This window comes from Macaca mulatta, chromosome 8 (assembly GCF_049350105.2).
Source record: "Macaca mulatta isolate MMU2019108-1 chromosome 8, T2T-MMU8v2.0, whole genome shotgun sequence".
Classification (NCBI taxonomy): Eukaryota; Metazoa; Chordata; class Mammalia; order Primates; family Cercopithecidae; genus Macaca; species Macaca mulatta.
Genome location: NC_133413.1, coordinates 104,183,901 through 104,208,303, shown reverse-complemented (window position 1 = coordinate 104,208,303; position 24,403 = coordinate 104,183,901). Strand labels below are relative to the sequence as shown.

The window sequence follows — 24,403 nt, the reverse complement described above, 5'->3', positions numbered from 1 at the left end:
CCATCTCAAAAAAAAATAATAATAATAATAATAACATTTCCTTTTCTGAGTGCCTGTCCATAACAGATACTTTACTGGGTTCTTTATATTAACACATAATAACTCCACAAAACTTTTAGAGGATTGTAACCAATTTTACAAAGAAGGCATTAAAGTTCAGAAAGGCTAAGCAAGTTTCTCAAAGTTCACAAAGCCAGTAAATGGTAGAGTCAGGTTTTGAATCCAAGACCAGAAGACTTTGAAAGCTACAATATTTTTGTTTGTTTTTGTTTTACAGAGACAGGGTCTTGCTCTGCCACCCAGGCTATAGTGCTACGGCATGATCATAACTCACTGCAGCCTTGAACTGCTCAAGTGACCACCTGCCTTGGTCTCCCAAAGGGCTGGTATTACAGGTGTGAGCCACTATGCCCTGGAGGAAAGCTATAATCCTAATGTCTAAACTATGCTATTACAATTTTGCATCTATTTAAGCTCAACTTGTAACCTACTAACAGAGTAATTCTCCAATTTACAAATCAGATCTGCTTAGCACCCTTCAGTGATATATCCATGTTCATTAGCAGTGGTTTCTTTTTCTTTTCTTTTCTTTTTTTTTTTTTTAAAGACAGAGTTTTGCTCTTGTTGCCCAGGCTGGAGTGCAATGGCACGATCTCAGCTCACCACAACCCCCGCCTCCTAGGTTCAAGCAATTCTCCTGCCTCAGCCTCCCAAGTAGCTGGGATTACAGGTATGCACCGCCACTCCCGGCTAATTTTGTATTTTTAGTAGAGACAGGGTTTCACCATATTGGCCAGGCTGGTCTTGAACTCCTGACCTCAGGTGATCCGCCTGCCTTGGCCTCCCAAAGTGCTGGGATTACAGGCATGAGCCACCGCACCCGGCCCCATTAGCAGTGGTTTCTAAATCATTTTGATCATGCATCCCTATCAGAATAAGATGTTGAGCATGCAACCCATAATAGATATAATAGAAATATTTTATTAATTACTACTCCATATAAATTTAAAAATAGATTAATGGTGATTAAATTGCAAATTTATACAAATAGACATTTTAATATTTTCTTCTCACGCCTCCATGGATCAACTTATATACATCTTGTGGGGCAAAAAATTTAAAAAAAAATTTTAGAAACAACAGGTTTACAGAATAGAGTGAAACTCCTTAGTGTATCAGGCAAGGCCTTTGTAATTTGGTCTCTGCCTTCTTTATCTTTCAAGTGCTCTCTTCCACTGTGTCCCACTTCATATCAGACTTTATAAAGTTTGAAAGTGCATAATGCACTTTGTGCACTGTTTTTGAATCCCCTTTTCCCTGTCTGCATGAATGTCTTTGCCTCCCTCTCTTACCTTAATCCTCTCGGTTGACAAACAGCTACTGAGTTTTTAAAACTCAGTTCAAACTTCTCCATGTTGCCTCTTCTGGCTTTACCTCATATCTGGTTAGATTTTCTATGCTCCCTTCTGTCCCCGGCACAACCTGTGCCTGTACAGACTTCTATGCCAGTACCACCCTCTTTATTCCCATGTTTGTCTTCTATAGTCTGTTAAACAAGATACCCAAGGTAGGGATCATTCGTCTGTGTATCTCAGACTGACACAATATCTGGCATGCAATAACATATGGGTAAAGGATATCTAGGCCAGGGCATTGGTTATACCACTTCCATTCTTACTCATACGTCATCAGTCATACTACAAATGACATGTATACTATCTTTTTAATATGAAACCAGGTTTAATCACTATTCCTGTCACAAATATTAGCAATTTTTACAAACTTGGATAAGATAAAAACTTAAGTATTAAAGATTAATCACAAATGTTATTCTTCTTTAAGTGTTTCATATGTTTGGCATTAAATGAACGTTCCAATAAAATCTGAATTTTATTTGTTTTACTATCTCTTCCATGTGGACTGTTGATTCTGAAATTCACCTTTTCTACTTTCTTATAGAATCTTTTATGTGTTTGTTTCCTGCTATATGACATAATAAAATAGAACACAGAAAAGAATTATAATTCATGAGGTTAACTGAGTTCATTGTATTTCCTTTGTTTTTATGTAAAGTTGTTATTATTATTTGAAACAGAGTTTCACTCTTGTTACCCAGGTTGGAGTACAATGGAGTGAACCCAGCTCACTGCAACCTCCACCTCCCAGGTTCAAGTCATTCTCCTGCCTCAGCCTCCCAAGTAGCTGGGACTATATGTGCCTGCCACCATGCCTGGCTAAATTTTGTATTTTTAGAAAAGGCAGGTTTCACCATGTTGGCAGGTTGGTCTGGAACCCCTAACCTCAGGTGATCCACCTGCCTCAGCCTCCCAAAGTGCTGGGATTACAGGTATGAACCAATGCGCCTATCCATAAAATTATTAAATCAAAAGAAAAATATCAGCTGGGCTCGGTCGCTCATGCCTGTAATCCCAGCACTTTGAGAGGCCAAGGTGGGTGGATCACGAGGTCAAGACATCAAGACCATCCCGGTTAACATGGTGAAACCCCGTCTCTAGTGAAAAAAATTAACCGGGCGTGGTGGTGGGTGCCTGTAGTCCCAGCTACTCAGGAGGCTGAGGCAGGAGAACAGCGTGAACCCGGGAGATGGAGCTTGCAGTGAGCTGAGGATCATACCACTGTACTCCAGCCTGGGCGATACAGCGAGACTCCATCTCAAAAAAAAAAAGAAAAAAAGAAAAATATCTACAAGCACTTTTTTCTCAAACTTTGAAAACAGTTATCAAGTTCTACAAAGGGATTTAAAAGATACCATTGTAAAAGATGCTTTTTTCCATTGGTTCCATGAATTCCATTCCAAGAATTCTTTCAAGAAGCAACTTATCTTTTATAAAGTAATCCATTTCCTTATGAACCTAATAAAAAAAAAGACAGCATCATTTCAAAAACAGCAGTGAAATAAATGCTTTGCAATTAATGTAAAATCAGCAGGAGAGAAAATGAAAAATGAACAATACACAAAGAAAATCTGTTCTTCAAAAAGACTGAATTTACTACACTGAAACCTGTAACAAACTTCTCTATAGGAATGTTTTAAATTTTAAATGCCCTTACTGGTATTTAGGGCTAGATATACTGAAAATCAATTTATAAAATGCTTTTCAGAAGTACAATCATAGCATAACACAAGGATTTCAATAATGAATAATGCAGTAATATTTTGGGAACTGGCTAACAAAATTCCAGTGCAGATATAGTATAAGGGAATCATCATTATGTTAACAGACAAAGAAAATTTCATTTTACTTTTGCATAACCTAACTCTATCCCTAAGCCATAGTTTGTTAATGGCTAGAAATGTCTTTTAAAAATATATTATTCCTAAGTATTGAATGTGACAGACAAAAAAAGGGAAGGTCCTAAGCAGGGGAGTTCTAAGTTTACTGACTTGGTTGACTTGAAGAAATAATTGACATTCCCACTTAACCTTTTAAAAACTGCATTTGATCCCAGCTTAAATATAAATGTTGACATACATACATGGTCAATGAAGGAGCCAAGAAATTTATTCATCATATGATATGCCTTTATACTCTGCTCAAAAGTATTTTCTGATGAACTCAATAGTCTAGCAGGACCATTTTTCTAACGTAAAAAAGAGAAATGAATAAATACAAAGTCTTATGTTCTTGGTATCTAAAAAACATTAAATATTGACAGAATATATCTGAACTGTACTTTATACAAACCCTTATTAGTGTCTCATGAATTCTGTCATAATGTTGTCTCATCTGGTTAGAAATTGCAATCTCAAAAGTCTGACCATCTGTGTTGGGTACCAAACCTCGCTGGCTACACAAATTTTCCTGAAAAGTTAAAGAATTTAAGTTAAGATCAAAATTATAAAAAATTTCCTGCCTCAAAAAGAAAATACAGACTGTTTTTTAGCTGTTATCATGCATTACAAGATTCAGGTGCTAAGTGAAATTCACTGAAACTGTATTTGAGAAACAGATTCTACCATTATCCAAGGTTCCCAGATTTTGCTAATTTCTGCTTTATTCTAATTCATACTCCCTTACAGGTCTTTATATCATCTCCTTTGCTCTACTTAAAAAAAAAAAGAAAAATATATGTATATTTATCTATATATTTACATGTATATTTATATTTATATTTATGTATATTTACATGTATATTTATCTATAATATCTAAATATATATATTTATATATTTATATTTATCACATATACATTTATATATTTAAGTAGAGCATATATATATTTTTAGGTAGAGTATATATATTTAAGTAGAGCAAAGGAGATGATATAAAGACTATATATATGTTTATTGTATATTGATATTCTTAGCTTCCCTTATAATGAAGATTATTGCTCTTTTAATGTATGCTGAAAGGTCTTGCTTTGGAGTTAACTAGTTTTATAATTGCAAATGATCTTTTTTGTTTTCTAAACATTTTTGAGATGCTTCCTTAATTAATTCCAATAAAACATAGTGATACATGACCAGTTAATGTTATGAACCAGATATCCATATTCATTTTGGGTTTCCCTGATACAACTTGGATCCTGACAACCACAAACATGTAAAAAATTTTTGGCCGGGCGCGGTGGCTCAAGCCTGTAATCCCAGCACTTTGGGAGGCCGAGGCGGGCGGATCACGAGGTCAGGAGATCAAGACCATCCTGGCTAACACGGTGAAACCCCGTCTCTACTAAAAATACAAAAAGAAATTAGCCGGGCGTGGTGGCGGGCGCCTGTAGTCCCAGCTACTCCGGAGGCTGAGGCAGGAGAATGGCGTGAACCCGGGAGGTGGAGCTTGCAGTGAGCCCAGATCGCGCCACTGCACTCCAGTCTGGGCGACAGAGCGAGACTCCGTCTCAAAAAAAAAAAAAAAAAAAAAAAATTTTGATTGGATTGATGCTTCAAGGCTCGACTCAAGTTCTCTGGCCTATATAAAGCCTGTCCACCTACTCCAGAGGTTAATATTTTCCTTCTTTGTCTAAATCTAACCTGAAAACATAATATGGCACTTGGCTTTCTACACAGTTAAAGGGAGAATACATATAGTGAACTTCTTTATTGAAAATTTTTTTTCTTGATTAAAAACATGCATGCCATTGCAGAAAATTTACAAAATAAAGAGAAATACAAAAAAGAAAAGAAAAAAAATTACCTAGTCTCAACACCCAGAAATATAGATATATTAAGGAATTTCATTTCCAGTCTTTTGTCTAAGGGATGTACATATAAATTGCATAAAATTGGGATCACAATGACTTCTTTTTCACTTAACGTTATAGCCTGAGCAATTCCCCATGTCATTAAATATTCTATAAAACATGATTTTACCATCTACTTAAGATTTCACCATAAAGGTAAGAGAATTTATTTAATATTCTCCAATTTTTACATACTTTTTCCCTTATAAATAACTCCTGTGATAAAGATCCTGAATTTAAGTAGCTGTTCATATTGTTAATTTTTCCTTGAGTTAACATTCATAAAATCAGTGAATTAAAGATCATGAACCTTAAAAAGCTCTTGGTATATACGTTGCCCAAACACTTTCAAGAAGGTCTGCATAAATTCAACCTGCCACCAGTAGCTTTGTGGTTGCCCATTTCACTGTGTCCTTGATGCTATTAAGTATTAGCTTTTCTAAAAAAATTTTGCTCATTTGAAGAGGGGAAAATCATTATTTTTATATTCAGCTCTTTGATTATGAGTTAAAATCTTTTTAGAGGTTTATTAGTGTCTATTGGTCATTTTTCCATTGAGATTTTAATTTAGTGTTTTCTTAGTGATTTGCATATCTTTCAATATTGTTATCAATATCTTTGTCATATTTATTATAAGTATTTTACTCTAATTTACTACCTTTTATTTATGATTGCTTGATATGTAAATGTACTATATTAATAAAGTAACATCAATTAATATTTTTTTTGATGCTTTCTATTCTTTATCCTTAGAATATCATCCTCCAGTCTGAAATATTCTTTTCTAGGTTCTTATGGCTTCATGTTTTACATTTAACTTTTTAATCACAAGGTAATTTCTAATGTTTAATCAAGTGATCCAGTTCAATGTATTAAATAAATTCTTCTCTGAAATGCCATTATCACGTATCAAATTCTTACAAGTCACAGGTATGGCCCTTAATCACTAAATCCTCTTGGTTTTTCTGCTTGAGCACATCCTATTCTCTAAAAAATTTTATTATGGAAGTTTTCCAAATGTACATAGTAGAGAGAATAGTAAACCACTCACTACCTAGCTTCAGCAATTACTAATATTTTATCAATTTTGTTTCATCTATCCTCCCAAATTTTCTTTTTTCTTAAAGTATTTTAAAGTAAAACCCAGACCATGTCATTCATCTGTAAATGCTTTGTATGCATTTCTAATAAGAACTTTAAAATAAATAACTACCATGCCATTTTCATACCTAACAAAATTAGTTATTTCTTAACATTTAGTCCACTAAAAATCTCCCAGATTTTTTAAATAGTTGGTTTGTCTGAATCAGGATCCAAATAAAGTCCACATATTGTATCAGATTGGTTTGTTTTTCAAATCTTTCTTATAATGTAATAGTTCGTACACTGACACCATCATCCTTCCTTTTCTTTTCATGCCATTGATTTGTCTGGAGACACTAAGTAATTTATCCTGTGAGGCAGCCTATACCCAGGCCTGGCTAATTACTTTCTATGGCGCTATTTAATTTGTCCCTTTATCGCTTGTATTTCCTGTAAACTGGTGATTAGGCTAGAGGGTTGATTATACTCAGGTTCAGTTTTTTAGGCAAAAATACTTCATTGGTGTTATATACTTCCTACTGCATCATGGCAGGAAGTGTATATGTCAGTTATCCTTATTTTTATTTACAGGGCGTCTAAATTACGTCAACCTGATCCCTCATTATAAAGTTCCCTGTCAACAATGACTTAATTGTTTAGCATCCACTGATGATGGCAGATTACATTCATCAATCCATTAGTCGCTGCAAAATGTTAATTTTTCTAACTTAGAATTCCTTCTACTTTCTTCTATAAAGAGAAACTTTCCCTCATGAATTATCTGGTTACTGTGAAATACAGTTCATATAGGAACTACAAGATAAAATTAGATTCTTTGCCTTTGTGGATGTTCAGGGTGAGCTGGTCCCTAGCAATTTTTTTTTTTTTTTTTTTTTTTGAGACAGAGTATCGCTCTGTCGCCCAAGCTGGAGTGCGGTGGTGCGATCTCGGCTCACTGCAAGTTCTGCCTCCTGGATTCAGGCCATTCTGCCTCAGCCTCGTGAGTAGCTGGGACTACAGGCGCCGGCACAATGCCCAGCTAATTTTTTTTGTATTTTTGGTAGAGACGAGGTTTCACTGTGTTAGCCAAGATGGTCTCGATCTCCTGACCTCATGACCCACTCGCCTTGGCCTCCCAAAGTGCCGGGATTACAGGCGTGAGCCACCATGACCGGCAGCCTCTAGCAACTTTCAAAGTGATCAATAGGCCAGGTGCGGTGACTTACGCCTGTAATCCAAGCACTTTAGGAGGCCAAAGTGGGTGGATGACCTGAGGTCAGGATTCAAGACCAGCCTCGCCAACATGGTGAAACCTCGTCTCTACTAAAAATACAAAATTAGCCGGGTGTAGTGGCAGATGCCTGTAGTCCCAGCTGCTCAGGAAGCTGAGACAGGAGGATCACTTGAATCCAGGAGGCAGAGGCTGCAGTGAGCCAAGATTGGGCCACTGCACTCCAGCCTGGGTGACAGAGCGAGACTCCATCTCAAAAAAAAAAAAAAAAAAGTTATCAATAAAGACTTTAAAAAAAAAAAAACAAATCCAAGATTTATAAGAATCCATTTCTCAACTTAAAAACAAAAAGATGTAAAACATTTTCATACCGCTTCTCTTTTAAGGTTCATATTCATTTCTTCCATATTAGTATCTGCATGCCCATGTACTGATCTACCATGAATGTAATATCCAAAACATTTGTGGGATAATAGAAACACTGATATCTATAAAAAGAGAATAAAAAGAAGCAATTAGCAACTCTTATGCAAAACAACAAAAAATTAAGTTTTCCTTAAAATTGCTTTCTTTTTCCCAAAATAATGAAGATTGTATTCTTGGGAAATATATAAAGAGGAATATACAGTAATCAAGGATAATAAGGTTTTTTTTTAAAGTGTTTGAAAAAGAGATTGAAGATATTTTCCAAGAAAGGGAGAAATAAGTCTGTGCAACATAGGGAGACTCTTTCTCTACAAAAAAAAAAAAAAAAAAGTTGAGTCGTTGGTGGTGCACACCTGTGGTCCCAGCTACTTGGGAAGCTGAGGTGGGAGGATTGCTTGAACTCAGGAGGTCAAGGTTGCAGTGAGCTACGACTGCACCACTGTACTCCAGCCTGGGTTACAGTGCGAGCCTTTTCTTGAAAAAAAAGAAAAAAAAAAAAGAAAGGAAAAGAAGAAACAGCGTTGATATACAAACAATTTTCAGGGGTGCTGGAATTAATGAACTACTTGGAAGCATAAGAAATTCATAATTAAGAAACTGTAAATAAAGGTGAAAAAAACAGGCTGGGCACAGTGGCTCACACCTGTAATCCCAGCACTTGGGGAGGCTGGAGGCAGGTGGAGTTCAAGACCAGCCTGGCCAACATGGTGAAACCCCATCTGTACCAAAAATACAAAAAAAAAAAAAAAAAAATTAGTCCAGCAGAGTGGTGCACACCCGTAATCCCAGCTACTCAGGAGATTGAGGTGTGAGAATTGCTTGAACCCGGGAGCCAGAGGTTGCAGTGAGCCAAGATGGTGCCACTGCACTCCAGCCTGGGTGACAGAGCAAGACCGTTTCCAAAAACAAACAAACAAACAAAACACACAAAAAAAGATGAAAAAACTAAGGCAGTAAATATTAACTTGTAGCTCATTATAATTATCTCTGGAATTAACAACCAGTGGAAAATTGGACCAAAAATTCAGTCATACCAAATGACTTTTAAAGTCTCTCTTAACAAACTCATGACCTTTAAAAAGGGAAAGTAACAGTTGCAAGATGAAGTCAGAAAGTACTTACATTACTCATAGAGCATAAATCAACGAACTGTCGAATTTTATCTTCTATAAATCTCTCATAAAAGACAGCAAAGAACACGATCTGAAACATTAAGCCAAGTTTATGTTTATTAGCTTTTAGGATTTTAATTTTCTGTTACAGCCAGTGTAGTATCTTAAGAAAAAAAAAGTTCCAACCAAAAGCACAGTGGTCTTTAACAGTTCCTATGTGATAAAGTCCTACTTATCATTTCTGAGTCTTCTGTCGAAGGGAGGAGGATTTTGAAATTGTGTTGAGTCATTGAGGGAATCTATTTTGAGTTTTGGAAACTTTCTGTGTCATTAAAACAAGCTATGACAAACACGTGGGAAGAAAGAAAAAGTCTTTTAAAAATGTAGGACAAATCAATGCATCGATGGTCAGATTTATGTTTGGTTTTGTCATTTTGCTCATCTAAATTCCAAGACATGAGAAAATTCTCTACTTTTCAAATTAATTTTCTCTGCCAGAACAGCACATAAAAAGCATATATCTAGTATTCTAACTATAAAGTATTAAAAATTCATATGGAATGGTTTCCAGTATTTTCTTAGATTTAATAGTAGAAACAGAAATTTTATAAATAAAAATTTTACCTGGTACATCTTTTTAGACATGTTTCACAAAAAGGTAAAATTTCCTAACTCCCCTATTTAAAGCTGTCCCCACTGTCCCCCATTCCTACCCTCCACTCTCCTCCCTTCTTTTTACTCTCTATCTCATGTCCCTGCTGCATCTCTTCACAGCACTTGGCACAATCTGTCATTTGTTCCTGTAACAGCATATCCATAAGCTCAGCACAGCATCCAGTACATAAAATGCACTTAAATATGTGAATGAATAGATAAGTGAATCTACAGTAGCTGACTGCTGAAAATGTTTTCCTACATACTCTATATACATATTTTATTTTATTTTATTATTATTTTTTTTTGAGATGGAGTCTCGCTCTGTCACCCAGGCTGGAGTGCAGTGGCCGGATCTCAGCTCACTGCAAGCTCCGCCTCCCGGGTTTACGCCATTCTCCTGCCTCAGCCTCCCGAGTAGCTGGGACTACAGGCACCCGCCACATCGCCCGGCTAGTTTTTTGTATTTTTTTTAGTAGAGACGGGGTTTCACCATGTTAGCCAGGATGGTCTCGATCTCCTGACCTCGTGATCCACCCGTCTCGGCCTCCCAAAGTGCTGGGATTACAGGCTTGAGCCACCGCGCCCGGCATATATATACATATTTTAAACCTCTTTAAAGGATGTCAAAAACAGCAATATTCAAGGTTTAAAAATTAAAAGACACCACTTAAAAGCTGAAGAGGCTGGGTTTAAGGAAATAGAAGGAGTGAACAATAAAGCCTGACATCATTAGAATCAAGAAGAGTTTAGACAAATTTACAAAACTGTAACAGGTTGTTAAAGGAACTCTCAAAGATTCTTGACAAATATATAAACACTGATCATTTTAGAATATTACCATGGAGAGAAAAGGTTTACTATCCAGCTGACAGCAAAGTGAGATGCAAAGAATGAAGTTAGATGGTGGTGTCTGAGATTGCTAGGTGCTGTCCCAACAACCCTTTCTCCTTAGTAACAGATCCCTTCCTTGAGCAGGATATACTGCTGCCCAGCTGAAAGGTTCTAGTGCAGTTAGGTGTGGCCATGCTATTAAGTTCTAGCCAAGAAGATGTTGAAAGGCACTTCTGAAAAGGCTGTTAAAGAAAAGGTGACCTTACCTACTTCAATTCCCTCCTGTAACTTCATTGACCATTATGGACCATGAAGGGACTGTGGAGATGGAAGTCCCTTGTGGCTGGGCAGAAGGACAGGCTTCTGGGTCCTGACAGTAGCACTAAGCCACCATTCCACTCCAGCCCTGTACTTTGGACCTCTGCTCATCTTTTTCATGGGAAAGACAAAGTTCTCTTTGATTTCAGCCACTCTTATTTTGTTTTTGATTGTGTTATATTCAACCAAATATGAAAAGTTTCAGATGATACTGCTTTAGACTATCTACATCCAGATGAATCTGATATACTCACAAAATACATTGGTATATTGTACAAAATATTTCCTTACTATTACATTGATGGTAAACATCAAACCCCATAGTCTTTTGATTCTATCTTGTTTCCAATTCTAATATGTTTGTTTTCTTTTTCTGGTTGTCAGCTGTCCTTTACTAACTCTATCCCTGTAGTTTCAAGTTTGAGTAAGTCTCATCAATTTAAAATAAATATATATTTAAAAAGTTAATACACAGATTACTGAATACCACCACCTGGACCTAATTCTCTAAGAATATGCTCTCTTAAAAATATTTCAATCTGGCTCAGACCTGTAATCCTGGCACTTTGGGAGACCAAGATGGGAGGATAGCTTGAGCTCAGGAGTTTATGACCAGCCTGGCCAACATGGTGAAACCCCGTCTCTACTAAAAACACAAAAATTAGCTGGGCATGGTGGCAGGCCCCTGTAATCCCAGCTTCTTGGGAGGCTGAGGCAGGAGAATCGCTTGAACCTGGGAGGCGAAGGTTACAGTGAGCCGAGATCACACCATTGCACTCCAGCCTGGGCAACAAGAGTGAAATTCTGTCTCAAAAAAAAAAAAAAAAAAATCGCTGGGTGTGGTGGCATGTGCCTATAGTCCCAGCTACTCAGGAGACTGAGGCAGGAGGATTGCTTGAGCCTGGGAGGTTGAGGCTGCAGTGAACTATGATTGCATCATTGCTCTCCAGACGGGGAGACAGGGGAAGACTGTCTCTAAAAACAAAAACCAAACAAACAAAAATCTCAAAAGATCCTTAAAAGTAGGCTGTTCTAGGTAGATAGCTATTAGCCAGCTATAGGAAGTTAAAATTGGTCTCTCTAGAGGTCCTATCTTCATGTGCTGATTATAAAAGTTAAGGAAATTTTAAACAGAAGGACTCTTTCTGTTTATGAGTACCTGAAAGTTAGATGCTTGCTGCTGCTTCTTTCTTTTTCCTTTTTTTCTTTCCTTTTTTTTTTTTTTTTTTCTCTTTATAGCCTCTACTAGATCCATGGGACCTGAGGCTAAAAAGACTTATTTTTACTTTTAGTCATTTTAATAAATATTTCAAGAAAAACTCCACAAGGGGTATGAGCAATTTGAGTAAGGTTTCATGATATATAAATAAATGTAAACAATAAGTTATGTTTCAAAAGAAAACAACATATTTAGGGTAGCTTATCTGTCCCTGTATTTACATATAAACTAAACAAGGAGTCTGTCCTATGACTATAAAGCTGCAGACTCTCAAAGGCCCTTCAGAGCCCCACTATCGACAAGAATGTGAACTCTGAAATCAGGCTGTCTGAGTTCAAATTCCAGTTCTGTCAGTTACTAGTCACATGATTTCAGGCAATTTTTTTAGCCTTCCTGTGTCTCAGTTTCCTCATCTATAAAATGAGGATAATAACAGAGCTTATCTCTGAGGGCTATTATAAAGATTGAGGCATTATTAGGTATAAAGCAATTACAATTGTCCTTTAGTATGTTGGGATTGAGTCCAGAACCCCCAAGTATACCAAAATCCACCCATATTCAAGTCCCACATTCAGTCCTGCTGGAACCCATCTATACAGAAAGTTGACCCTCTACAGATGCAGAATTTGCATTCTGTGAACACTGTATGTTCTACTGTCAATGAGTTCAAGTAGTTTAACCCCATGTTGTTCAAGGATCAACAGTAATTACACTTGATCTTAGCCTAAAGGCCAAGAAGTGATGGATCAACAGTAGTTAATTAGTACAGTGACTAACACAATGTAAGACTTGACTACTGGCTGGGTGCGATGGCTCACACCTGTAATCCCAGCACTTTGGGAGGGGAGGAGGGTCACCTGAAGTCAGGAGTTCAAGACCAGCCTGGCCAACATGGTGAAACCCCATCTCTACTAAAAATACAAAAAAATTAGCTGGATGTAGTGGTGGGCGCCTACAGTCCCAGCTACTCAGGAGGTTGCGGTGGGAGAATTGCTTGAACCTGGGAGGCAGGGGCTGCAGTGAACCAAGATCATGCCACTGCACTCCAGCCTGGGCGACAGAGTGAAGACTGTTTCAAAAAAAAAAAAAAAAAAAGAACTGACTATTAGCTTATTGCTCTTGTCACCTTCTTTCTGCTACAGAAAGAAGGATGTGGTCAATGTTTGATGATAATCAGTAAGTAAGCAGAGTTATAAATAAGTAATGTTACTTAGAAGTAATATTACCTTTATAATTCCTTACCTGTATAATTCCAATGGCTAGCCAAAGAGCAGCAGACACTGCATATCTCAAAATGCGGCTATAAGGAGCTACATAGCTAGATGGACTTCTAGAAAGACTAGAAGATGAGTCCATTAATGCCAAGTTCTTGAATCCCACAACCTGGAGTAAAAAGGAAAAGTAGTAATTTAAACAGACATGGATAAAGAAAACTACTCGACTGAAAATAGAAAACCTCTCCCTACTCACCTTGAAAAACTAAAATATCCAAGTTTGTATAAACAGTAGAAAATCTAGATAAAAATAATTATTATCCAGTATCTTAACTACAAAGTATTTATTACACAATATTTAGTTAGTTCATTTGGCATTCTTCTCAATATGACTAAGGGTCAAATATAACCTTATTGTCATACACACTGACAGGAATACAAATTTAATTCAAAGGATAAAACTTTCATTAGTAAACTACCAATGAGTGAAACCAACAACTAGTATTTCATGAGTATTTGACATGTGCCAGGCACTGTACTAAACATTTTTATACTTTAAAACAGTATATTACAAAATGTCTTCTAAAGGGCATAAGTTCTTTGAAAAAATAATCTATGTTTAAATACATTTGGTCCATCCATTACACTTACCTCCATGCTTCCCACCCTTGTAGAATAAAGGCTCTGAGAAGTTTTACAGTAAAAGGTACTACATGATTATACTGAATCCAATATTTTCCAAACTAACTTGACTATAAAACTTTTTCATGTAACATCTTTTAAAGCTGAGGAAACTCCTAAACACACACACACAGACACACACACACACACACACAACTTCAAAAAGAAAAGAAGTATGTGAGGTAACAGATAAACTAGCTTGATTTAGCCATTCCACAATGAATACATATATCAAAACACTGTATTGTAAACTATAAACATATATAAATTTTATCTGTTCATTTAAGAAAAACCAAAATACTACTTCAAGTGAATTTTGGAAGTATTGCTCATATTATTTAAAGGCTCTAAGGATACAAACAGTCTTCTACCAGTTTTACAAAAATAAAGGAAGGGAAAGGGGAAAGAGAATGGAAAGAAAGAAGAAAAAAGAGGGAAGACAGACAGACCTAAGAGTTAATGATTTATATTCAATCTTAATTAAGCAGATAATTCCTGAGAAAACCTATTCCCATATAAACGGTTTCCATGTTCAGTCTTATACTTAGTACTGAATACTTTCTTTAATAATTTCAACTAAATCCATGAAATAACTGCAAATGTATAATAAATATGTTGCATCTTGTTCATTTTAGCCCCAGCTCTTAGCACAGAACATAGTCTATAGTAAGTTTTCAATAAAAATTAGTTGAAAAATATCAAACTTATAATAGTGATTCTAATGTAGGGGAGAATACGGATCAGGGAGTAGGGAGCTTTTTCAAAATATAGATACCTGGGGTTACCTCAAAGCTACTAAATCAAACATAGTCTCTAAGGGTGAGCCCGAGCATAGGTATTTTACAAAAGATCCCCGAGGGCTTCTGATACAAACTATTGGTTTTAAAGCCACTCCTTACACCTAGAGCAGTCAAACACACAGAGACAGGAAGTATTATAGAATGGTGGTTGCCAGGGGTTAGGTGTAGCAGGGAATGGGTACAGGGTTGTTTAAGGGATATGGAGTTTCAGTTTTGCAAGATGAAGAGTTCTAGAGATGAATGGTGATGATGATTTTGCATGACAATGCGAATGTACTTAACACTATCTTTTTTTTTTGAGATGGAGTTTCGCTCTTTTTGCCCAGGCTGGAATGCAATGGCGCCATCTTGGCTCACTGCAACCTCCGCCTCCCGGGTTCAAGCGCTTCTCCTGCCTCGGCCTCCCGAGCAGTTGGGATTATAGGCATGTGCCACCATGCCCAGCTAATTTTGTATTTTTTGGGAGAGACAGGGTTTCTCCATGGTGGCCAGGGTGGTCTCAAACTCCCGACCTCAGGTGATCCGCCTGCCTTGGCCTCCCAAAGTGAGGCGTGAGCCACTGCGCCTGGCTGACTTAACACTATTAAACTCTACACTCAAAAATGCTTAAGATGGTAAACTTAAAACAAAAAAATTGTGGTAAAATATATAACATAAAGTCACTCCTTTTTAATGGCTTCACAACAATATTTCAACCTTTAGAGAAATCTTCCACTGTCATGAAAACTTAGTTGGAATTATATTAGTTTAATATTTATAAGGTACATGTAAGTTGCATAAATCACATCAAAACAGTTTATACCTCCAAAAAGAAGAGGACAGTAAGTACTTGAAATAGTGAATTAATTTTTCTCACAGTCTGAATTTCATTCCATTCATTTGCTACAAAATATGTTCTCCATATGCTTACAGGAACAGTGGCACTTCGTACACCACCCTCACCTGGTCAGAAAAATAAAATGAGTAAAAGAATTCTACCTCCTTTGCTCTGCAAGGATAGCAAAAGAATTTTGGTACAAATGTATATTTCACTTACCTTCAACAGCTTTAAGAACCTTTCCTTTAGGTCGCTCCCAATCAATAAAGAATACATCTATTGTAATCTGCGATATGAGCTTATGCAAAAATTGTAGTGCCTGAGAATGACATATAATAAAACACCTGAAAGAGTACCAGCATTAAGCCTGCTTATAAAACCAATATTGACTCTTTAAGAAACATACTGTTATCACAAGAACATATACGTTTATAAGTGAATTCACATGAAGTTATAATACCACTAGGGGATCATTAGAAGCTCATCAGATAACCTGGAATCACCAAATTCACAGAATTTTCATATACATTTTACTTTACCTTCCCTTTTTATTTATTTCTTTAAAATAGGAATATGAAAAGAGGAGACATTTTTCCTCCTCACATAGGGACTTATATAATTGACTCTTTCCCAAAGATTCTAGAAGCACACCTCGTTTTGTAGATCAGTTGACTTCTTTATAAGTAAAGATATTTTCAACTATAGCTTGTTTTTCCTAAAGTTTTTGAATGCTCTGTCTGTTTTTTCTATTTCTGCTATTAAGATTTCTGATTTTTACAGAATGCGTTGTTGAAACACATCTTTCTCATTTATAGAAGCAATATGTTTAAACTGAGGCATTCTTTCTAGTTGCTGCATTATTGATCAAATAAAGGCTAAAAATCTAAGTATGGGATACTTCACTTCGAGAAGCTCCCAGCCAGTGGAAAAAGGAGACACTTAATATTCACAGTACAATGGGATAAGGACTATCAAGAGGCATATAAAGAGCTTCACCTACATTGATAGAGAACACTGAGTTGAGAATGGGGGTCATAGGAAGAAAGGAGCAAAGGAATCTGGAGACAGACAAAACAGCTTTAAGATCTCAACACTTTATCCTTGATTAATGGAGACAAAATTCATGCCTGAAGACATTTTGTCCCATTGTGAATGTATCATCAGACTTTAAGGAAAGTTATATACTGAAATATCATTTTATCAAATAAGCCATACAAATTTATGGCTTCTTTGAAAAAAATATTTAAGGCAGATTTTCAGACTGAGCATCTACTACAAATAAAAGTAAATTTACTGCATAAAATAATTAATGCTTTCTTTCAAAACCAAAGTGAATTTCACACCAAAGATTTTTGAAAGCATTTTAATTTTAAAGACTTATTAGTTCATTAGCAGGCCTTTTAAATTTGGTAACCTGTCCTTTAAAACTTACCTTCAGAGCAAAGGCACATCCAACATAAGTGACAAAACGTTCTTCCTGAACTGGCATTGGTAGCAAAACAGAGACAGACTTCTGTGCCTATAATAAAAATTACTTGATTAAATATAATCACACAAAGTGTTTTTTTTTTTTTTTTTTGGGAAAGGAGGGTCTCAGTATGCTGCCCGGGCAGGACTCGATTTTGGACTCACAGGATCCTCCCACGTAAGTCTTCCAATTGAACAAGGTTTTTCTTAAGCACAATTTAAAAACCAAAGAAAGCATAAAAGAGGAAGATAGCGATGTGATCGATAAGCTCAGCACACTCAAGGAATGGAGAGTTGGGCACTTTTCTTAATACTGTTGATCAAAAATTCTCCCAAACAAAAATAGTTCCTTTATAAAGAAAATTTTTCAATTATTCCGATATTGGCAGTTGGGGTAAATTCAGAAACTCACTCACTTTGAAGAAAATAAGCCAGTAAAGACCTGTTCCCACTGTGATGATAAAGAAAACATTGGCCAGATCACCAGCATAGTACACCAAGAATTTCATAACTGTCTGCAATTAAAAAAAACGAATTAACAGCTGTTTAAGACTCAATGTATAAACCACTTTTAGTAATATTACCACTTTTATACATCATCCACTACGTTTCTTAAGCCTGAAACCTCGTTTCACATATCCACATATGATCTGGCTATAAAGACCACCTGCTTCCTCCTCCTTGCTACCTTTTGGTTCCTTACCTTTCTGGCCATTCCTGGTAGCCTCTTTTTTCAACTCTTCTCATCTTTCACTATCTAAGAAAATTGAACTGCTTCCTAATTTTCTCTTAGTCCCCTTTAATCTCTCCTCCACACTAACACCAGAGTTAGTTTTCTAAAATGTGAATTGGATTGTGTCACTTCCCTTGTTAAAAATGAACAACTCCTCACTGCAATATAAATTCCTGATCCACAAGGTCTTTCACAATATGGGCCAAAATTAACTTTTTAGCCTCATCTGCCAGTTCTAGTCATGTAGTTAGTCAATGACTAACCACTCCATACTTTCATCTCGAATATTTTGTGGAATAAAATGGGCATTGTTTTACCAAATATTCTTCTCTTCCTCTCTCTGGCAAGCGCTCATGATTTCTGAGAGCACAGACTATGTCTGTCTTTGCTCACTATCACATCCTCTAGTTCCTGGCAGAGTGCCAGACACTTAGACAGTAGAGCCTCAGTGACTACTGTAGAATGAAGAGATAATCCCACTTAAAGTTCACTTCTCTGGGAAGCCTTTCTGGACTATCCCAAGTAGTAAATCAAGTCCCCCTGCTGATTCCTTAGCTCACTGGCTTTGGAATCAGAAAGATACTTTGGTTAAAGTTACCCGGTAACCTTTCTCATGTTCTTCATCGGCAAAATGGAAATGTCTATTACTGAGTTGCTGTAAAAATCAAGAGAGTAGAAAATTTAACCTTTGCCTCAATTTCATCATGTGTAAAATGCGAATAATGATAATAACCTAACTTCAAAGAGCTACTGTGAGGATTAAGAAAATTACATACATAAAGCTTTAAAAAGTGCCTGGTACATGGTAAATATTTTTTAAATGTTTGATAAAAATAAAAGGTTAAATATGAAGTGAAAGTATAAAGTTAATAGAATAAAATGTGGACTATCTTTGTGATCTTGATATAGGGAAGGTTTTCCTAAACAAGATCCTAAAAGCACTGAAAAAATATTCAGATATGATGATATCAAAACTAAAAGTTTCTGGCCAGGCGTGGTGGCTCATGCCTGTAATCCCAGCACTTTGGGAGGCCGAGGTGGGTGGATCATGAGGCTAGGAGTTCAAGACCAGTCTGACCAACATGGTGAAACCCCGTCTCTATTAAAAATACAAAAATTAGCCAGGCAAGGTAGTGCATGCCTGTAATCCCAGCTACTCAGCAGACTGAGGCAGGAGAATCACTTGAACCCGGGAGATGGAGGTTGCAGTGAACCAAGATCGTGCCTCTGCACTCCAGCCTGGTGACAGAGTGAGACTCTGTCTCAAAAAAACAAACAAAAACAAAAACAAAAACAAAATCAAACCGGAAAGTTTCTGTTAAACAAAGGACCACATGGATAAAAATGACAGATGGGTCACATATTTATTTGTTCATATATTTCAACATCAGAAACCAAAAAGGGGTTACTATTTAGAAAATTAAAAAAATCCTTCACATAAACAAGAAAAACTGGAAACATAATAGAGAAGTAGGCAAGGGATATAAACAGGCAGTTAACAGAAGGAAAAACCTGAATGATTAAAATGTATATGAAGAGTACAGAGAAATGAAAATGAAATCAACAGTGACATACTACTATATGCCATGAGATTGGCAAAAATTGGAAAGGCTGGAAAAATATCAAGTGTTGCCAAGTTTGTGCAGAAATAAGAAGAGCATTGCTGGTAGGAATATAGACTGGCATACAGTATGGTGGGAAGAAAATGAGGTACGCATATACCATATGACCCAGCAATATTTATCCTAATTACATACCCCAGAAAAATTCAATGCAACTTCTTTACTTATCCTCTAGCTGTGTCTTATGAAAAGGATCCAGAAGAGTCAAAAGATTAAAATATTATTTAAAAACCGCTGAGATTATACCTGTAAGTCAATCATGGGACTCCCAATGCGCCTCTTCCATCCTGCTGTCTTCAAAAGAGATGCTAAAACAGCTAGCCCACCCAATACACCCAAAGCAATCTAAAAAACAAAAGAACAATTGAGAATTTATGTAATTTCTCTCATTGGTGTTCAAAAACACTGTGAACAGAAAGTAAGGAAGTGCTCAAAAAAATGGTGGGGTGGGACATGTTGAAAGGACACAGGAGTCAAGTTGGAGGAACTTGTAATGGCCAAATGTGGGACAATTTGAACAAGAAAACAAATAGTAACATATTATAATTACTAGAATAAATACTAGAATAAATAAATACTAAAATAAATACGAGTTCACACTGATTTAAAAATAAATAATTGAATAAATAATGTAAGCAAAGGGAGAGTTTCTCCTTATAGTAAAGTTCCAAATAAATAAAAAAGTAATTAGGGAAACAGAAAATCACCATCAGGCAAATATCACAGTGAAACTTTCTGCAGGTAAGAATCATCAATCGATGCTATTCAATAAAATTAGAGGGCTGGGTGTGGTGGCTCACGCCTGTAATCCCAGCATTTTGGGAGGCTGAGGCGGGTGGATTGCCTAAGGTCAGGAGTTCAAGACCAGTCTGGCCAACATGGTGAAACCCCGTCACTACTAAAAATACAAAAAAATTAGCCTGGTGTGGTGGCATGCACCTGTAATCCCAGCTACTAGGGAGGCTGAGGCAGGGGAATTGCTTAAACCAGCAAGGTGAAGGTTGCAGTGGGCCGAGATCACACCACTGCACTCCAGCCTGGGCAATAGAGTGAGACTCCATCTAAAATAAAATTAAATTAAATTAAGAGGGCCGGCTGGGTGCGGTGGCTCACCTGAGGTTGGGAATTTGAGACCAGAATGACCAACATGGAGAAACCCCATCTCTACTAAAAATACAAAAATTAGCTGGGCGTGATGACACATGCCTGTAATCCCAGATACTCAGAAGGCTGAGACAAAAGAATCACTGAGATCACGCCATTGCACTCCAGTCTGGGCAACAAGAGCAAAACTCCATCTCCAAAAAAAAAAAAAAAACAAAAAACGAGAGGGGGAGAATAAGAAGAATAGAAGCAGGATGTTTGCATAATTTCAAAGAATCTTCCCCATGAGATACTTATTTTTATTTATTATTATAGCATCACTTTGATGGCATCTTTGCCAAAACTATATGAACTCAATTTGATCATGGGAAAATACCAGACAAACCCAAATTAAGGGCCAAAATAATGGACCAGTACTCTTCAAAAGTATTACGGTCAAGAAAGACTAAGAATCTGTCACACATTGTAAAACACTAAGGAGCTATGACAGCTAAAAGCAATATGTGACGCTAGATTGGGTCCTAAAACAGAAAAAAATTCAATAGTGAAATTCAAATAGCATGTAGATGAGTTAATAGGACTACATCAATATTAATTTCCAGATTATGATCATTGTGCTAAGGTTATGTACGCTAACATTAGGGGAGGCTGGGGAAAGAGTATCTGGCAAATTTGTTTTAGCAACTTTCTTGCACATCTGAAATTATTTAATTATAAAATACACTGTATATATTTTAATAGGTTAAAATAAACTTACATCTGTCTGGACATGTGCTTCTCCATGATCCATTTCGTATGTGACTGAGAAAGAAACCTGGTATTTAAAACAAAACAAATTAGCTATACTGAAATTATGTAATACAAACTTACTTTTCTTATAAAAACACATTTGTAGCTGGGTTTTACCATAAACACTATAGTTTCTAACTATCAATATTATTAGAGTTGACCTTTACTTACATGTAAATAGATATGCTTTTGAGAATTATTTGTGCTACTTTAAATATCTCTTTCACGCACATTAAAAACGGGGCTTGTTAGGAGATAAGTTAAATTCATGCACAGACTAATCATATTTCATTTTCTGATAGACTTCTGTAACTGAGGAATTTGACTAAACTTGTACATTAGGAATTTAGCAACTGGGTAAACCACCAGTTGCTAAACCGTAGATTAATCAAAGATCTGAACAAAATCTTAAAGATACCACTACGTTAAGAGACAAGAGAAAGAAGAACCTAGTAAAAGGTCAGAGAAGAGGACTGTGAGGGGTAGGAGAGGAAGATACTTAAGTCTTACCATGGTCACAGAATAGGGAGTTTCAAGAAGGAGGAGGACATTGAGTACAGTTTCAAATGTTGTATAAATGTCAAGGTAAAGAAAGCCACTATACGTGGAAACCATCGCTGACTTTCATGAAAGAGGTTTTCAAAGAAGTAAATGGCAAGAGCCAGACTGCAAATGATGAAAGAGTAAATGGTTGGGAAATGAAGAGATACATTAGCAAGCTGGGCAGCTGGCAGAACTGAGTAAAATGTTTGTTTGGTTGGTTGGTTGTTTTAGTTTGTTTTTAAGATAAGGCAATCTGAGAGTTTTTATAAACAAAGGAAAGGGACTCGCAGAGAGGCTGTCTGAATAAGACATTAGGGATGGAACAGGATATTGGAAAATGTACTATAAATGAGTTTAGATAGAAGATTAGTTTAGGAAGAGAGGAGGGGACCTTCTTTCTTGGAAACAGGAACAAGAAATGGGAAGGACAATGAAACAGAGATTCTGAAATATTAAAGAGGAAATCTTAAGGAATTCATGTTAGATGGTCCTGATCTGCTCAAGACTAGATAAAGAGCAGAGACATAGTTGGATGTTTACAACTGATGTAAAATTTTGCAACAGCTGCCATGAGAAATTAAGAAATGATGAAAGAATTGTATATTTTATAATTAGAATAATTTGAGGTAGACTTCATGTAGTTTCATGACTTAACTTTTTTTTTTTTCTTTTTTGAGACAGTCTCACTCTGGAGTGCAGTGGTGCAATCTTGGTTTACTACAATCTCTACATCCCAGGTTCAAGCAATAAGAATTCTCCTGCCTCAGCCTCCCAAGTAGCTGGGATTACAGGTAACCACCACCATGCCCAGATAATTTTTTTTTTGTTATATTTTTAGCAGAAACAGGGTTTCACCATGTTGGCCAGGCTGGTCTCTAACTCCTGACCTCAACTGATTTGCCCACCTCGGCCTCCCATAGTGTTGGGACTACAGGCGTGAGCCACCACAACCAGCGGACTTAACTTTTTTCTATTTGTTATTTTTCAATTTATCAAGGCTTAGTTTAGAATTATTTTGGACAAGAATAATATTTAAAGAAAAGACTCAGAAGTGTTTTACATTAAAATAAATATATATATATACATACACACACACACACACACAATTATTTTATTTTATTTTTTTTGAGACAGAGTTTTGCTCTTGTTGCCCAGGCTGGAATGCAATGGCACGCTCTCGGCTCACTGCAACCTCCTCCTCCCGGGTTCAAGTGATTCTCCTGCCTCAGCCTCCCAAGCAGCTGGGATTACAGGCATGTACCACCATGCCTGGCTAATTTTGTATTTTTAGTAGAGACAGGGTTTCACTATGTTGGTCAAGCTGAAAATAAATATATTCTTGATTACTCATAACACCACTCCAGGAAGTTTTAAACCAGGCAGTCTTTTGTTGTTACCAAGTATGTTTTGGATTTTCTTCTCCTCTCATTACAGTGTATGCAAGCTCGGTCAATGGAAACTAATTTTAGCACTGGATTAGGTAATACAAATGAGGATGGAAAATCTTTAAAAGTTATACTACATATGTATTTTTACTTAATTAAAGTTTGAATCCAATAGCAGTCAAGTACAAGTACAAGCACAACAGAGAGGCCAAAAGCACCGGCTGAAGGAACTAGAATATTAAAATACAGAAGTAAAATAGTAGAAATTCAAAGTTCTTACAGAGTTTGGAGGTAAGAAATGCTATGCTCCACTTCTCATGTTTTTACAGAAAGAAGGGAATAGCCACTTAATCTCTAGGAGGAAAAATATAGAAGAATTACCTCTGTTTTTTTACCTCTATCCCTCTCTCATTTATCCCTCCTCAAAGCAAGATGCTTTATCTGACTGGAGAAGTTGAGAAGAGGAACTGAGCATGTGTGGCTCAACCTTCTCTAAGCTCATTCTCTGTAGTGCAGCCTAAGAGGTCTCGCTTCCATATACAGGCCCACCCAGGCAGAAGAGGCCTTCTGTCCTGTAGTTAAGTTTAATTTAGTTGACGAAGTAGTGGGAAACCTATTTGGCTGCAGGTCCAAACTACATCCTCTAGTTCATGTTAGCTGTACTAGTTATAATGCTGATAATTATCATCTCCTTCTGCCTGTTGAAGTATGTCTCTATTAAGTAGGTCACAGATTGGTGAGCACACATATGCCCACTGTAAAGTCTGAGTTCCTGGCTTAATTGGGCAAAGACATAAGATATTTTTTTTTTTTTTTTTTTTTTTTTTTGAGATGGAGTCTCACTCTTTTGCCCAGGCTGGAGTACAGTGAAGTGATCTCGGTCTCGGCTCACTGCAACTTCGCCTCCTGGGCTCAAGCGATTCTCCTGCCTCAGCCTCCAGAGTAGCCGGGATTACAAATGCGTGCCACCACCCCCGGCTAATTTTTGTATTTTCAGTAGAGACAGGGTTTCACCATGTTGGTCAGGCTGTCTCAAACTCCCAACCTCAGGTGATCCGCCCGCCTTGGCCTCCCAAAGTACTGGGATTATAGGCGTGAGCCACCGCACCCGGCCCACAAAATCTTAACAAAAGCAAGGTGGCCAAAAAGAACAGGAGCAGACATTGCACA

The 24,403-nt window shown here is 36.8% G+C and overlaps 1 protein-coding gene across 3 annotated transcripts in view; it reads right to left on the bottom strand.

Annotated features, from left to right (window-relative positions):
- The window catches only part of TMEM67 (transmembrane protein 67), a 62,622-nt gene that overhangs the window by 4,630 nt on the left and 33,589 nt on the right, over positions 1-24,403 (bottom strand). For all 3 annotated transcript variants that reach the window (XM_002805441.4, XM_077942852.1, XM_077942851.1), the window contains 12 exons: positions 21,274-21,330; positions 19,659-19,757; positions 17,474-17,572; positions 17,023-17,109; positions 15,810-15,909; positions 15,576-15,715; positions 13,321-13,461; positions 9,064-9,144; positions 7,887-8,003; positions 3,708-3,824; positions 3,499-3,603; positions 2,771-2,873 (listed from right to left, as the gene is read on the bottom strand). In XM_002805441.4, the coding sequence (XP_002805487.3) occupies positions 2,771-2,873; positions 3,499-3,603; positions 3,708-3,824; positions 7,887-8,003; positions 9,064-9,144; positions 13,321-13,461; positions 15,576-15,715; positions 15,810-15,909; positions 17,023-17,109; positions 17,474-17,572; positions 19,659-19,757; positions 21,274-21,330 (1,246 nt within the window). The remainder of the gene's footprint in view (positions 1-2,770; positions 2,874-3,498; positions 3,604-3,707; positions 3,825-7,886; positions 8,004-9,063; positions 9,145-13,320; positions 13,462-15,575; positions 15,716-15,809; positions 15,910-17,022; positions 17,110-17,473; positions 17,573-19,658; positions 19,758-21,273; positions 21,331-24,403) is intronic.